A 14,996-nucleotide genomic window follows, 5' to 3' on the forward strand; every position below is an offset into this window, starting at 1 on the left:
TACAATTATATTTACGTTTATAAAATAAAAACATAACTACTTAAAAAGTTTAATTGACGTTTATTTTATATAATTTTTTACATCCCATTCTTAATAATTTCAATTACTTATAATAGTTAACTAATGCAATTGCAATAAAAGGTATTTACGCAACATATCAGTTCAACCGTTACGCCGCGATTTCGTTATATTTATATATCGCGATAGCACACAGAATACATAAATACACCAATTCAAATGGCGAGCTTCGTATTAGGCAAGCGCATGGGGATTTGAAATACAAAATAATTAAGGAATAATAAAAAATAAATAAATTTATGTTAAAGTTTAGTCGTAAGTTTCAGGACTTGTTTAATTACAAGAAACGAGGCTTGGCATGAGAATGTATGCTCCAACCAAAAAAAAGAAAATCATACAAATGCTTGCACAAATTTCAAATCGCTTGCTTTATTTTTGCAAAAATATGTATATGAAACATAAAAGAATGTTTAAACTATCTCTGATGTAAACTGTGATAATTAAATGAAGTTGCAGGGTATTTGATAAAATGAAAAACAAAAGAACAAAACAAGAAACCACAGACTTAAGTTAAATACATTGTGAAATATAACTTAACCAAGTAAAAAGAAAAAATTAATTTTTGTTGTTGGCACATTTACATACAAATACACACACACACCACAAAATAATTAAACAGTAGAACAAACAGCAATAATTACTGCAATAATGTCTTACATTGAAGGAGATATCAGAGATTGAATCAATGCAATAAACGATTTACATAGCTTGCAGTTCAATTGATCTAGCATTAAATAAAATACTCAATTAAAATCGATGTATGCAATAGTATATATAAAGCATACATACTTATATGTCCCTGTGTTGTCTTCCCCAAATATGATATGTTTGTTTAATATCCAAAAACCGAATCCTTCCCTTGTGCAAAATGCCTTACCTAATGCATTGTAAACTTCAATGAAAACTGTCGAATTCAATCGGAAAGGGTTAACATACGTATAAAATTTGTTGTAAATCATTTAACCACTTATCATATGCATTTGCATATGTATTTGTATATGTATAAGTATTGGTAAGTAGATATGTAGTCTTACATACTGTGTGTCTTTTATATATTAAGCAAACATTCAACTTGGACACTAAAAGTAATACATTTTAGCTGATTTACCAAAATTAAACTCAATACAGAAAAATATTTGAAAATAACAAAATTGTAGACAAAGTCTTGTGCGCAGCTTTAAGCAGTTTGTTTAAGTGCATACACATTAAATATACTAATTGTAATAATTATAATTATAAACAATAAGAATGCAAAATACCAAACGTCCAATATGTTGCATGCAGCCCATGCAATAAAACTAACAACAATTGTGAACATTAAAGTCTTCAAAAAAATTAAATAAAAAAGTTCTTGATCGGATAAATACACTTACACTTATATAGACATACATATATAAAAAATATATGCATGCATTTTAATACTAACAATTGCATTAAGCATTAAGAGTGAAAAAAATAATAATTTAATTGTCGTTTATAAAACTTGACGTACATTTTTGTCTGTGTGTTCAGCAGTTCAGTATTTCAACTAAGCCAACTTAATAAAATCCAAAAAAACCAAAAAAAAAAAATAATCTACTTAAACAAAGGTTTCCATTTGAAAACCAAAAAGTGAATTAATACATTTAATGCGTAGTTATGAAAGAAAAAGCTTAAAAAACTATCTCTTAAAGAACAAGAACAACAGCGGGAACAACAACGATGAGTACGCAACTGTAATAAAACCAAAACTTCATGATACGATTTAAAAATACACATGCCTATACACATACATTAAAAAGTAATTGAAATGATTTTTGTTAAGATGAACCCTAAAAACAACATTAATATTTTGTTAATGCGAAATGAGAATACATATAAATTTGTAAGCTAATCACGTTGAAATAAAACATATTAAATAATACTTAACAGATCTAATGACTAATTAGTAAATAGTATATAGTGAACAGAACCCAAGTGTGCTTCATGTAAGAATTTATGTTACGATTTTTACAATGCAATAAATATTCAAATTCCAATATCCCCAAGTAAGTTAGTGTACTGTATACTAAATGTTTGTATTCCTAATTAAACGTCTTAATGAATTACGATCGGTGTCTAATAACATATATACATACATATATTAAATAACGAGTAGAGACTTCAACAAAACAACAAACATACAAACGAACACAAACGTATCGTCAAATATTCAATATACTAAATAAAATCATAACAATTGCAATAAAGTGATAAATACACACTTATTAATACTTACAAATACATACACACTAGATGTGCATAATTTATATACTAAATTCTAGTTCACATCGCTTGCTAAAAATTTGTTTTAGTTTTCATTGTTTTTTTTTTTTTTCGGATAAAACTAATTGAAACAATCCCCAAGGGACACTCTGGAACAGAAATTTCTTGAGGTAGTGCCTTAAACTTTGTAGAAGTGTATAAAAACCAGATGCGAAAAAAACTATAAAACAATTTGGTTCAATAATCAATAATCTCACTAAATAGTTAACTTAATGCTCCGAACTATATAAATACTAAATATTTAATTATACTATATACAAACATATACTATACATACATGTATATTTCTAACTTACCGTCACATTTTCTATCTGTAATTATAAATCTTGTATTTTTGAATATTTTTCTTAGACCACTAAATGTTTTGCTCAATAGTTTTTCTACACACACCCAGATTAACACACACGAACACACGTATATACATATTGTATGTCAATAGTTAGGTAAGGATAAACTGGTGATTGCTTTGTCCTTTCACACATGTAATGTATTCGTAAAAATATGAGTGAATGTGAATGAATAGCATTCGTATGTAATCCACACATAAGTTTGTAAATGTATGCGATAATTGTTCTAAAATATTAGCGTTCATTGTCTAATAATATGATTTGTGAATTATTCGAAAGAGGTTCAACTTTGAATTCGTATTAAAAGTTATGAATAAAATTATTAAAAAAAAATTTAATCTGTGTGTGATTGCAATTTCTATCGGATATCATACAGCTATAGTAAAAGTATTAAATATGTGTAAGGAATGATATTTATTTTAATCTATATGTAGAATGGTTTTTAGATAAGACATATTCCTCTTTTAATTCTGCATCGAAATTGGAAAATTATATTTTTTTCCCATCACTGTTAATTTGTTCCATACTTTACCCTTGACACTCTTTCCAAAACTTTAAAGTATCATTACTTTGTCAAAACTTAACCGATTTTTATGCACTAAAATTGGAAAATTAAATTTTTTTCCATTAATGGTAAATTTTTCCATAATTTGCCCTTGACACTTCCACCAAAATTTTAAACAGTCATAACTTTGTCAAAATTTTACCGATTTCATTTTGGAAAGTCAATTTGGTCATTATTAACACTGCATCAAAATTGGAAAAATAAATTTTTTCCATCACAGTTCATTTTTCCATACTTTGTTGCCCTTGACACTTCTTCAAATACTTAAGAAATTCATATATATTTTATTTAGTTAAAAAGAAAAGAAAATACTGGTCGCTTCGAATTTTCAGTTTAACGGGTTTTTTGTATTAAGTGTAAGAATAAAACCAGTTAAAATTAAAGACATTTTATGATATAATTACGAATCGTATATTTAATATCTAGATTCTCAGTCAAGGTTATCTTCTTGCCTGGATCTTGTTCTGTATCACAGCCGGACGCACAAAAGTATGCTAAATTCTGGAAAATTATGGACGTTCAGCTTTCAGCTTTGATTGGACATCGCTGTGCCAGTTGTTGTTGTTGTTGCTGTGCTGGTTGTCGGATGCGCTGTGGTGCCACCACCATGTCGTGTCTCCATGTGTCGCTGCAGATCCCGAGATCGGGCGAAAGTCTTGTTGCATAATTGGCATTGAAATCCCGCCTCGAGATCCCCATCGACATTTATGTCCGATTCACTGCCACTGGGCAGTGGGGTTTGTAGATGGAGGCGGACGTGTTTGTTGAGATTGCTGGGATCACCGAACGGACGCAGGCAGAACTTGCATTTGAGTGGCTTGAAACCGGTATGGGTGCGTATATGAATCTTCAGGCCGTACTTTCGGGAATAGACCTTGCCGCAGTAGATGCAGAGATGACCCTGCTTCGATGCACCCATGTTACTGACAATCGCCTCAATCTGTGCCGCCGCATTCATTGGATGCGACGAGAGCGGTGCACCCATCGACATGGAGGGCAGGTAGGAGAGTGTGGCGGTCGACGGCGGAGAGCTGGCAATCGGCAGTGTCAACGATTGCATCGATGCCATGGGTCGAAAGGCGGAGAAGCGTGTAGAAGTCGCTGAGGGTGGCGGGGGCGGTGTTCGAGTGGGGGATGCTGATGATGTGGAGGTGGAGGTGGCCAACGGTGGGGATGGTGGAATTGTTGTTGTGGCTGCCGATCGTGCCGCTGTCTTGAGTGCGTAATGCAAACGCATCCAGAGCAAATCCATAACGCTGCGGCCACAGCTCAAAGCCAGATGGATCTTCAGCGGATGGGGCGTCTCAAAGGTCAGGTGACACAAGTGGCAAGTGTAGCGACTGTTTCCTATTTAGAGGAGATAACGAAGTGTTAGTAATGTAAAAAACTCTTAAATGTTTTGTGTAGTTGACACTATGATTTATCCGCTCATCTCATGCTTACCTTGTATATTTAAGGGTGTGAGAAATGGTATGCCCATGAGCAGCACCAGCTCCTCGCCAAACCAGGCCACAATCTCATCCTCGCGTGCCACATCGCGCACGAGGCGTATACGCAATTGTCCCGCCTGCAGCTCAAATAGCGCATTGAAGCTGTAAATGTCCTCCGATAGCTTGATCTGCCTGAGCAGCGACGCCGACATGGCCAACTCCCCGTTCGCCAGTGCACAGTGGGCGCGCACATCACTCGGCGTGGGCGTGGTCATGCAGCTGAGCAGCGCTGCCGTCGGCACGACATTGGAGCACGTGTCCTTTGGTGTGTATTGTGCGGTGTAAACACCGGGACGTAAGTTGCCACGCATTCGCTTTGTCGTCGTCTCTCGATTTGTGATTGTTGCCATGTCCACTGGAGTCGTTGTTGTTGTTGTTGTTGTTGCTGTAGGTGTTGTGGGTGCTGTTGTCATAACACTGCCAGGCAGCAGCTGCTCAATGCGAAAGATCATGCCAGAGCCACGTTTCGGTGGCTGTGCCTGATTCACAGATTCATCCAACTCGAGGTTATCCAGTTGAGCTGTAGTGTGCATCGCTCGCGTTTGGAATTGATTCTGTTTTCCAATTGGAAGCCGGGCGTTGCTTTTATACCGCATGCCCATCACAGCATCCTCCCCTATGTCCTTGTCCGTGTCGCGCGTCCTTGCCCGCCCCGTTGTTTTGGATTTGTTACGGCTTGCAGTGTCAAAACACTAGCGTCAAGTGCAAGAATTCCCAGCCAGCCAGCCAGCCAGCCTGCCAGCCTGCCACGCCTGACATTGCTACGCACTTTGCGACCGCCTCACTCACACTTGCAAGCAAGCAACCAGCCGACCGGTCGGCCATCCCTTTCGCCTGGTGCTTGTCCTGGTTCTGGTCTGGTCCTTCGCCTCATGGTGGTGACTGTGCGCGGCAAGTGCAACATCATGTACCCAGCACTAAGGCACTAAGCCAAGCTAAGCGTCCCTGTAGCAAGTGTGCGTATTCCTATGCCTATGCCTAATCCTCTCATACTCCACTCCTATCCTCCTCCTCCTCCTCCTCCTCCTCCTCCTCCATCTCGCATCCCTCAACTCAACAAGCGTTGGCCCTTTTTGGCTTTTAATTGAAATTAAACGATCGTTTGTTGTCGTTGTCGTTGCGTAGCATGCTTATTGTTATTGTAATGCCACCATATACAAATCGCATTCGCTTTCGTCAATACCCTCGCATCCCCTGCAACACACACTCCCCATCCCCTGTTGATAATGCCTTAATATATGGGTGTGTATCGTTTCACTATTTGTGGTTTAGGGTGGGTCGTGATTTCTCAACTGAGGCGACATGCGGTCTAGAATGCGCCCAAGCGTGTACATATTATATAGCAAAAAATATAAAAGTGCTTTTCAGAAATTCATGTTTTCCAATATTAAAATGATGACCAGAAGGTAATAGTCTATATAAAAGAAGAAAAATGCGTTTTTCTTGGATAGTCTTTTTTTTCTTATTATTTTCGTATATTTTCTTATGCTTCGTATCATATTTTTCAGTCAGCAAGAATTTTAAAAATACGTACAGATAGTTTTCTATGAAAAATAATCTTAATATTGTACTGGAAATATAAAATTATTATGTCAGCTGTGCAAAACATCGTGTTTGCGCGCTTAACTTAATCGGGCCCAACCGCATGCTTGTTGAATCCGCTCCTGTGTACGAAAAAATATGCTACGACACTAATGTTTTCATTACTACAAAGCCATCAACCCCCCCGCAACAAATATCCGCGATGCGATCAACAGGACAAAGCGAAAAACATGTGTTGCCAGTCACACAGGCTCAACCGCTTAAGGGGTGGGGTGGAGTGGGGTGGAGGTAGCAGCGAGAACAGCCCTTGAGTGAGGTATGCCAGCCAATTTAGAGGCAAACACAGAATCAAATCAAGACCCAGACCAGGTGAAGAGAGACCGGCACAAGCCAAATTTTGCTTGGTGTTTGCTTGTTTTAAATAAGTCAGAGGAAACAGCATGTTGGGAGCAGAGTTTACACGCAATTTTATTATTATTATTATACTTGGATGGGAGCCTACTTTCTGCGATAGACATAGCCACCATTGTCTCCACCTGTTTCGTTGTCATCGCAGTCATGACATCCGCCACCAGCTGCAATTTGGTCCAGTGCCTCCTGTATCTCAATTGGGATGGGCGGAGGTGTCGGCAGATGATCACCCTGTGGCTGGAATCCGTTCTCGTCGGCAATATACGTTAAGGATATGGCCTGACCCTCGGGACTGGTGTAGGAGAAGGAGCCCTCAACATTCAGAGCCTCGGGACCTCCCATCTCTTCGGCCTTGATTCCATTGCCCGTTTCATATTCGTACTTTAAAAGAGAAATGAATTTAGAAACTGGTGACAAGTTGGTGTAGGATTTTACCATGTAGGAGCCATCGGTGTTGATTTTCGACTCCAGCTTGATTATGGGTATATCTGCACCACCAGATCCTGCCCCGCCATTGCCCCCACCACCACCACCACCGTTAGACGGAGGCAAATAGTTGCCATTGCTGGGAGGCGGTCCATAGCTGGTTTGTGGTGGAGCCGGCGGTGCAGGTGGAGGTCCATAACTCATCTTGGGAGGTGCAGGTGGTTTGGCTGGAGGACCATAACTTCTCTTAGGTGGTGCAGGTGGTTTGGCTGGAGGACCATAACTCTTCTTAGGCGGCGGTGGTTTTCCATTACCATTCTTGGGCGGACCATAGCTGCTGCTGGGTGGTGCGGGCTTCGCTGGTGCAGGCGCTGGTGGCTTGGCCGGCAAATACGTTGCCGGTGGTGCAGCACTTGGATAACCCGCTGGCTGTGCACCAACAATACCCAAACAGATGAGCATAAGTAGCGTTAATGTTGCCCCACTCATTTTTTCCACTCACTGATGTTGCTGACCGACCGACGTTGGGGTTTTTATATGGCCCACAATTGCATTTGACCACAACCTGTTGCTCCTGGGGGTCAGTCACGTGTGTGACTTTAAAATTTAATTTGAAAATGAGAAGCGAAACTGGGCCAATGCGACTACACTGCAAGAAAATGAAGGCGGCTTTAAATTAATAAGCATTTATTGAAATTAAAAAGTGATTAGAAAAATAAAAAACACACTATATTATTTTTAAATGATACAAAAGTAAAAAAAGGTGATTAAATAATATTTAAAAAAAATTCAAAAATAAAAGATTTAATATGTGCATTTTAAGTAGTTGAATTATACATATACATTTTAGAGGAAATTCTTGTAGCACTTAAAAATTAGATAAATAAAAGGAAATTTTTAATAAATAAAAATATATTAACATAATTTATATTCACAAGTTTATACAATTGAAAAGCAGTTCAAAAAGGTATTAAGTATTTGATTGTGTAGTACTAAGATACATACTGAATTGATAAATCCAAGAAATGACAATATTCTGATTAATCGTGTGTTCAGAATCTGGCATGCCTGAAACTAATCGCTAAAGACAACAAAACCGGCCAGGCCACAAACAAAACTTTTAATTCAATGGCAATTTTCGACATAGCAAAGAGAGAAGAGAAGAGAGAGGGAGGGTGCTGTTAAGGATCAGGCACGGCACAGGCAACACCTGCAGAAGCAACCCCACGGCCTGTTCTAATGCACTTTGCCCATCCCAAAAGGGGGTGTTAAGCCTCTGGACTAACAGGACAACGTTGTCGGCTTTAGTCAATCGTCTATTAACTTTTTGCCAATTCTCGGTATGCCTTTGGTAGCTCAACTTGTGCCGTCACTGATGACGCTAATATTGCATCGTTGGGGTGGCACACTCGTTGTAACCTGGCATCCCTGGCATTACTGGCATCCCTGGCCATGGCCATCCAAGCTAATGGCAATGTTGTTTGCAGCTTGTCCTACTTGTAATGTGCTGGCGCGCAGCTGACGTCTTCCCAGGCGAATGCTGTGTGGATTTTTGAACCTGTTTCAGTGTCAGCGTCAGCTGTTGCCAGTTGCCAGTTGGCAGTTGCCAAGCCACCACCAACCAGGCAACCAACTAACCACCAAGCACTGCACCGGCTACCTAAACCAACAATTGTCGGTCGCCCTCTTCATATATCTATATCTAAATATCCACATCCATATCTATATCCATATCTTCATGGTCATTTCGCCACGCACCCATTGCACATATTTCGCGCCCGCATTTGACGAGCAGGAAAAACCAAAATTTCATAAAGTGCATTTTGACAGAGCGAAACGATCTAATTGCCATTTTTGTCGATTACTGAATTAGCAACTGGCCAACGAAGTGTGCCGAGTGGCCGAGGGAGGGTTAGACCCGATTACTATGCTTAAATAAACATTTTAAGTCAATCTTTTTGATAAATTATTTGCATTGACAGCCTCTATATGCGATACAGATATACTACGATATCTGATTCGCGGGAATCTCAACAACTGTTCATTAGCCTAGTATACAAGTTTGAGCAAAGAAAAGTCCGCAGAGTCAAACTATGTATGTATATCAAAATTTAATTTTACATTTATTCTATTTTAATCATTTTACTTTTATTTTAAAGAATAATTGCATATTGAATTTGAGGTGTAAAAACAAAATTAGAAATTTATAATATATTATAAAAAACAATTTTTGTAAGCTTAATTGATTCTTATTTAATTAATTTAATTTGCAAATGTGAAAGAACAATCAATGTTGAGAATTCGCATTGTGAAATTTTGTTTATAGTTTAGACCTTGAGGAATAACCCAAAGTTTAAATATTAAACATAAATCTAAAGATGTTTTAGCAAAAGTTAATGAAAGAAAACAAGAACTCGCTTTGAATTTTGTAGTTAGCTTTCTTCACATTTGTGTTTGTTCTTGCTGTTGCTCTTGTTGTTGTTGTTGTTCTTGTTGTTCTTGCTTGTAGCTGCTACGGATGCTAAGAACAAAAAGTTGGGCCATAAACTATGACGCAATCAAATACGGTGAGTGGATGTTCTGTTATGTATTTGTTTTCATTATCTTTTAGACTTATTTCGGCTGCTTTGCTCATCTGAGCCGCTGTCTAAGTCCATCTTAGTCGCAGGTAATTCAGTTTAAACTGAGAAACGAAGGCGAACAGAACAGAACGTATAAACTTTTAAGAAATCTTTCAATACAAATAATTCCATTAAATTTGAGTGCTATGAAATTGGTTCGTATTTCGGCAGAAAGTTATATTTCACATTAAATAATATGCTTTCTTGTTGCTTTGTACAGTTGCCACAAAGTCTGTTGCTTCTCATGGTGTTGTTGCTGCCATTGGCGATGACGGCGCCAGTGGAAGAGGAGCGTGAGGAGGAGCTACATTTTGGGTATATTAATAGATTTATTTAATATTCAAATATTTTAACTAACCCTTGGCAATATTCACAGTTTTCAGACTGATAACGGCTATCAGCGATCTGAGGATATTACCTACAAGGTCAAAGTGAATCCGGATCGTCAGACAACTGAAGGACCACATGACACAGAAACGCTAAGGCCAGTGGAGTATCGAGGTGGATATAGTTTCATATCAGCCGACGGCTATGAGTATCAGGTCTTATATAAAGCGAATAAAAATGGCTTCCAGCCTTATGTTACGGCACACAAAGTGCAACCAGCTAAAGATAAGGCTTAGATTTTAAATATTTGTGATCAATGAAAATACAATTTAATTAAAATACAAATTTTCTATTTTTATAGACAACTTTTCTATACAACAAAAATGAAGATACAAAACAATCATAATTTTTTGTAGAGTGTACAAAGCTCAAATTAAAAGCACATTTCATAGGGTTATTATCACAGCTAAGCTTAAAACTTAAAGCTCAAAGCTTCTAACTCAAAGCGTAGCTTGGGAGCAGTTTGATTTACGAGCTTGTAACACGCATAGTTAAACTCCAAATGAATGTAAGGGTATCACATTTGGTGTGGATGATTAAGCTGCGTCAAACTGTTGGTGAATTTCATAAATTATCTGATTATAGTGTACATAATTTGATTATGTTCATGTTACTTTACTTAAATTCTTAAAGCAATTCTCGGTACAACCAGTTATGTATTGTACTTGTAGTATAGAAAACAAGAGGTTTTTGTAGTTATCGCTCGTAGGGCATTTAAGCCGTCGTGTTCCTTTTATGGGTTTTACAATGAGTTTCTATTTTGTCAATGTAAAGTTTTGTCTTTTGCTTTGACTGCTTTCCTTATGCAAATTCAAAACAAAGACAACGTCAACGACAGCAGGTGAAGCAATCATGTTACCTGCACCTTGGGCTTACTCAGCGTTTTTTTTTTTTTACCCACTTTACCCACATATGTGGGTACATTCATATTCGTTATGCGTCGACCCCGGGGCTCATTATGTTCCCATCTCTGTGACTCGGGTTCGTTGGATGGCGAGTCTTTAATCTATTGCTAGCTGTGTTTCGAGACGGTTGCGTCTACTGAGAGCCATGAACAATAACAATCCGTATGTGGGAAGCTGGAAAACTAAACACAAGTGTGTAAAGTTGTTGTTGTTGCTGGTGGCATGTGTTCAGTGGGGAGCAGAGAACGGTTCTTCGGCCTCATATGCACCTGGCACAGTGTTGGACATACAACTCGGCGATGTGGTTATCGAGCAGTTCTCCTATATACCCACTCGAGGAGGCTACGAGTTCGGGTAAGTTGATGCGAATTTATACCTATAATATAACTGGGACGAATTTAATGATCTTGCAGTTACACCTTGCCCAATGGAACACATCGCGAGGAGGTTGGCGAGTTGCTTAACGATCGCTCTGCCAGCGAGGACCTACAGAATGCCAATAGCCTTAATCGCAACGATCGACCCTCGCGGCGACCAGGTCTTAAAAATCGAAAACTTTCACCTAAATCGCTTGCATCGTTGGCTGGATGAAATGCCGTGCAGTGCAGTGTAACGCAGTGGTTACTTTTTATTCAAAAAAATTAATGCATATCATCGAATTTAGAACATGACCATTTTGTGTTAGTTAAGTGTAGATTAAGTGGTTTTCGTATCAATTCGAATTAAATATAAATTTGTTCATTAAGATGAATCAAAAAATATACAGAGACCTTATCTCTGTATACTTTAAGCTAGTTATATCGCAAAGTGAAGATTTAAAAAAAAACGCATTAAAGTTTTCAATTTAGTTTAACTCTGCAGTTAAAATAAAAAGACTTTCGATTCTCCCAAAAACAGAATACAATATAGAACTGGAAATAACGAATATTTGTGCATCATTAACTCAACTCGAGTTGTTTTCTGTTTTAAAACTCAAAATGTGTACTATGATTTTTTATTTCAAAATATATATTAATATGCACAAAATATTCAAAAAGCAAATATAATAAAAAACATTCAGCCATGTAATGTCGTTCGGCTTTTACGATTTACTGATCATATATTTCTGAGCTGCTTTAGTTACGCTGCCTAAAAGTATGAAACAGATATTTCATCTTTAGAAACTCCTAAGGTTTTTATACTATTGAATTGGGCATGCAATTGCATCTTAAATATTTTAACATTTTCCTCAATTCAAATAAAACTCCCAGACTTTTATGCTTCCCAATATTTAATTTGATTCTTATCTTTTTTGCTTTAATTTAAAACGTTTGTAATATATTTTTGTTTTTGGTTCACAGCAATTATTCCTTATTTTGCTTTAAGCTGTCAAATAGTTACTGTAGGTGAACTACTCGTAGTTTTCATTAAATAAATAAATAAATTAACAAATATCGATTCATAGAATATTTGAAAATGTATTAGATAAGTCGCTTGGGGTAACGGTGGAGTTTGGGAGAAGAAACTTGATATTAAAACTTTGTCATTATCGTTCAAGTGCTAATTTTACTGGACTGTCAAAGACTATGGTGCTTAAGTCTTGCTATAATAAAAAGCAGAAACGTAAAAGATGTCGCTGGCCATCCAAAAAACCGGTATTCCGATCTGTCTGGGTCTGGCAAAGATCTGGCTTAGGTTATGCGTGCGTGTGTGCGACAGTCGCATCTGTGACGACAGCCGGGCTCAGAGCCAGTTGGCGAGACACTGGTGCTGACCTTGAAGGTGCTAGTATCATAATTAATTTGAAGACGAATGCGCTTATAACTCTATCTATCATTTAGCTTGTATTAAAAGGGACAGTGAAGAAGAGGCAAATCTTTATATATACCTGCATGCATGACCATCCATATATTATATTATTATTTATTCATTAAGCATATGTAAAGCAATAGCATCCAAGAAGCAATTGTGGCTCTGCTATTCTAACTATAATTCTGGAGTAGATGTGTATAGAAAAAGAGACTTGTCTTCTATTGCATATTTTAAGCATTTTAAGCGAATTTAGTTTTAAATTCATGTAGTCATCAGACATATTTTTATATATAATATATATAAAAATATATTTAAATGTTAGTATATGCACATAAGTATGTATATTGTATATATAAATGCCAATGAGTAGTTTTAAATTTGAATATACTTTGGTATACATTTAATTTTATTGAAGCCACATAACTATTCATTTTAAATTCAAGTTTTGAATTTTGATCATTTTTAGCACTAAACTAGTTTCCCTATTATTTGCTAATGCTAATCAACCATCAATTTTGCTATAAATACCAAGTGGATCAGCCCCAAAATGTATAGTTACCTTTGAAGTCTCAAACGCGCTACATTTATCTAAACATGAAGTTCCTCATCGTCTTCGTCGCCCTCTTCGCTGTGGCTCTGGCAGCACCTGCTGACGAGCAGACAATCTTAAGATTGGACTCAGATGTTGGAATCGACAACTACAAATATGCGTAAGTTACCATAAGTTAAGTCAAACAAACATAGACTGATCCTTGAAATTTATGTTGCAGCTTGGAAACATCTGATGGCACCACGAAAGAGGAGCAGGGCGAACTTAAGAATCCTGGCACAGAGCAGGAGGCTATTTCCGCTAAGGGCAGTTTCAGTTTCGTTGCCGACGATGGTCAAACCTACCAAGTCAACTATATTGCCGATGAGAACGGTTTCCAGCCTCAGGGCGCTCATTTGCCCGTGGCACCACAAGCTTAAATATCTTCTTTAAGTGTTTAATAAAATGATTGTTTAAAAAAAAAAAAACAAAACTGCTTTTATTATTTTGTTAATCAGGATGCAAACATTTAGGCATATATCTGCTTCACAGGAATAAATTACGATTTATTTTAAGAATTAAAGGATATAATTTGTTACACTCACTGCAATAAATGCTTATTTTAAAGATAATCGATTGTTGTCAGAGATGTTTTTATTAGCACAATAATTAAGGAGTCCTCGATTAATTAATTTTAAATGGTATGAAGGATATCTATAACTATGGGCCATAGGTAATTTCAGATCATATTAGCATTTAAATAATTGATATTATTTAAAATGTGAGTATTCCGCTAGTTATGGCGGAACGGTCTGAACGTAAACCCGACTGACTGGCTTGCCAATTTGCTGCTGCTTCGACTTGTAGCGGTCAACGAAGGTGGAATAAATTGTAAAGAATAAAAAGCCAAAAGACAAAAACCAAAAACAAAACAAATGCTGAATACGAGTAGAAACTTATATGAGAGTTGTTGTTGCTATGCTGCTGTTACTGCAAACTACAAACTACAAACTACAAACGACAAACATCAATCGAACGATGCAAAGGCCGTTGCATATGTCAAAAGTCAGATTCGCTGGTTTCTCCGATTGCCAATAGCCAATAGCTAATAGCCAACGACGATTTGAGTGTATTGTGTGGTAGAATTTCGGACTTGAAATGAACTTGCGGCCCTCTTGCGGTTGACAGCGATTTGTGGTTCTTGTGGTTCTTGAATGAGAGTCCTTACAACATGTAAAAATTGGTATGTCGGCAGCTTACCTAAAATAAACATTAAAACACATTGGTCGTCAAGAAACTTAAGCCATAAACCATCAACTAGTATAGTGTTTACATATTGTACAAAAGTCAAGCTAACTATTTACGCATCCATTAAACAGACATTCGGGGACAAGAAGATTCCATATCGAATTTTATATACACTTGGGATTGTTCAAAGATATTAAGAAATATATGCACTTGTAATAAAAATGTAGAAATATCTTTGTATGGCTTTATTTATTTATTTATCCACGACTAAAAGCAGTCGGCAAAAAACAAAAAAATCCAAGTATAAAAATTAAATAAAAGATTAAAAATAAAAATAAAATTAAATATAAAT

At 37.0% G+C, this 14,996-nt stretch overlaps 5 protein-coding genes across 5 annotated transcripts; 3 read left to right on the top strand and 2 right to left on the bottom strand.

The window, feature by feature from the left end:
* Positions 1 to 3,820: 3,820 nt before the first annotated feature.
* On the bottom strand, positions 3,821 to 5,317 carry LOC117787043 (PR domain zinc finger protein 13). Its single transcript, XM_034625488.1, has 2 exons — positions 4,738 to 5,317; positions 3,821 to 4,641 (listed from the first exon to the last, which is right to left on the bottom strand). The coding sequence occupies exons 1-2, from the start codon at positions 5,315 to 5,317 to the stop codon at positions 3,821 to 3,823; spliced, it is 1,401 nt and encodes a 466-aa protein (XP_034481379.1).
* A 1,481-nt stretch (positions 5,318 to 6,798) lies between these two features.
* On the bottom strand, positions 6,799 to 7,652 carry LOC117787048 (pupal cuticle protein 20). Its single transcript, XM_034625492.1, has 3 exons — positions 7,448 to 7,652; positions 7,173 to 7,390; positions 6,799 to 7,118 (listed from the first exon to the last, which is right to left on the bottom strand). The coding sequence occupies exons 1-3, from the start codon at positions 7,650 to 7,652 to the stop codon at positions 6,825 to 6,827; spliced, it is 717 nt and encodes a 238-aa protein (XP_034481383.1). The 3' UTR covers positions 6,799 to 6,824.
* A 2,213-nt stretch (positions 7,653 to 9,865) lies between these two features.
* Positions 9,866 to 10,476, top strand: LOC117788273 (larval cuticle protein 65Ag1). Its single transcript, XM_034626991.1, has 3 exons — positions 9,866 to 9,939; positions 10,005 to 10,099; positions 10,161 to 10,476. Exons 1-3 carry the CDS (start codon positions 9,931 to 9,933, stop codon positions 10,405 to 10,407), a joined length of 351 nt encoding a protein of 116 aa, XP_034482882.1. The 5' UTR covers positions 9,866 to 9,930; the 3' UTR covers positions 10,408 to 10,476.
* Positions 10,477 to 11,221: 745 nt separating this feature from the next.
* On the top strand, positions 11,222 to 11,667 carry LOC117787049. The gene is made up of 2 exons (XM_034625494.1): positions 11,222 to 11,430; positions 11,490 to 11,667. Exons 1-2 carry the CDS (start codon positions 11,222 to 11,224, stop codon positions 11,665 to 11,667), a joined length of 387 nt encoding a protein of 128 aa, XP_034481385.1.
* Positions 11,668 to 13,427: 1,760 nt separating this feature from the next.
* LOC117787490 (larval cuticle protein 65Ag1-like) lies at positions 13,428 to 13,871 on the top strand. The gene is made up of 2 exons (XM_034626032.1): positions 13,428 to 13,577; positions 13,638 to 13,871. The coding sequence occupies exons 1-2, from the start codon at positions 13,462 to 13,464 to the stop codon at positions 13,834 to 13,836; spliced, it is 315 nt and encodes a 104-aa protein (XP_034481923.1). The 5' UTR covers positions 13,428 to 13,461; the 3' UTR covers positions 13,837 to 13,871.
* Positions 13,872 to 14,996: the final 1,125 nt, after the last annotated feature.

Source organism: Drosophila innubila (assembly GCF_004354385.1).
Source record: "Drosophila innubila isolate TH190305 chromosome 3L unlocalized genomic scaffold, UK_Dinn_1.0 0_D_3L, whole genome shotgun sequence".
NCBI lineage: Eukaryota > Metazoa > Arthropoda > Insecta > Diptera > Drosophilidae > Drosophila > Drosophila innubila.

Coding starts and splice junctions, on each gene's coding strand:
- LOC117787043 (XM_034625488.1), bottom strand. CDS start 5,317: ATGCACACTACAGCTCAACTGGATAACCTCGAGTTGGATGAATCTGTG. Junction 4,642..4,737: donor CACACCCTTAAATATACAAG/GTAAGCATGAGA, acceptor TCCTCTAAATAG/GAAACAGTCGCTACACTTGC.
- LOC117787048 (XM_034625492.1), bottom strand. CDS start 7,652: ATGAGTGGGGCAACATTAACGCTACTTATGCTCATCTGTTTGGGTATT. Junction 7,391..7,447: donor ACCACCGCCGCCTAAGAAGA/GTTATGGTCCTC, acceptor ATGGTCCTCCAG/CCAAACCACCTGCACCTCCC. Junction 7,119..7,172: donor ACACCGATGGCTCCTACATG/GTAAAATCCTAC, acceptor TCTCTTTTAAAG/TACGAATATGAAACGGGCAA.
- LOC117788273 (XM_034626991.1), top strand. Junction 10,100..10,160: donor GAGGAGGAGCTACATTTTGG/GTATATTAATAG, acceptor CAATATTCACAG/TTTTCAGACTGATAACGGCT.
- LOC117787049 (XM_034625494.1), top strand. CDS start 11,222: ATGAACAATAACAATCCGTATGTGGGAAGCTGGAAAACTAAACACAAG. Junction 11,431..11,489: donor CGAGGAGGCTACGAGTTCGG/GTAAGTTGATGC, acceptor ATGATCTTGCAG/TTACACCTTGCCCAATGGAA.
- LOC117787490 (XM_034626032.1), top strand. CDS start 13,462: ATGAAGTTCCTCATCGTCTTCGTCGCCCTCTTCGCTGTGGCTCTGGCA. Junction 13,578..13,637: donor ATCGACAACTACAAATATGC/GTAAGTTACCAT, acceptor TTTATGTTGCAG/CTTGGAAACATCTGATGGCA.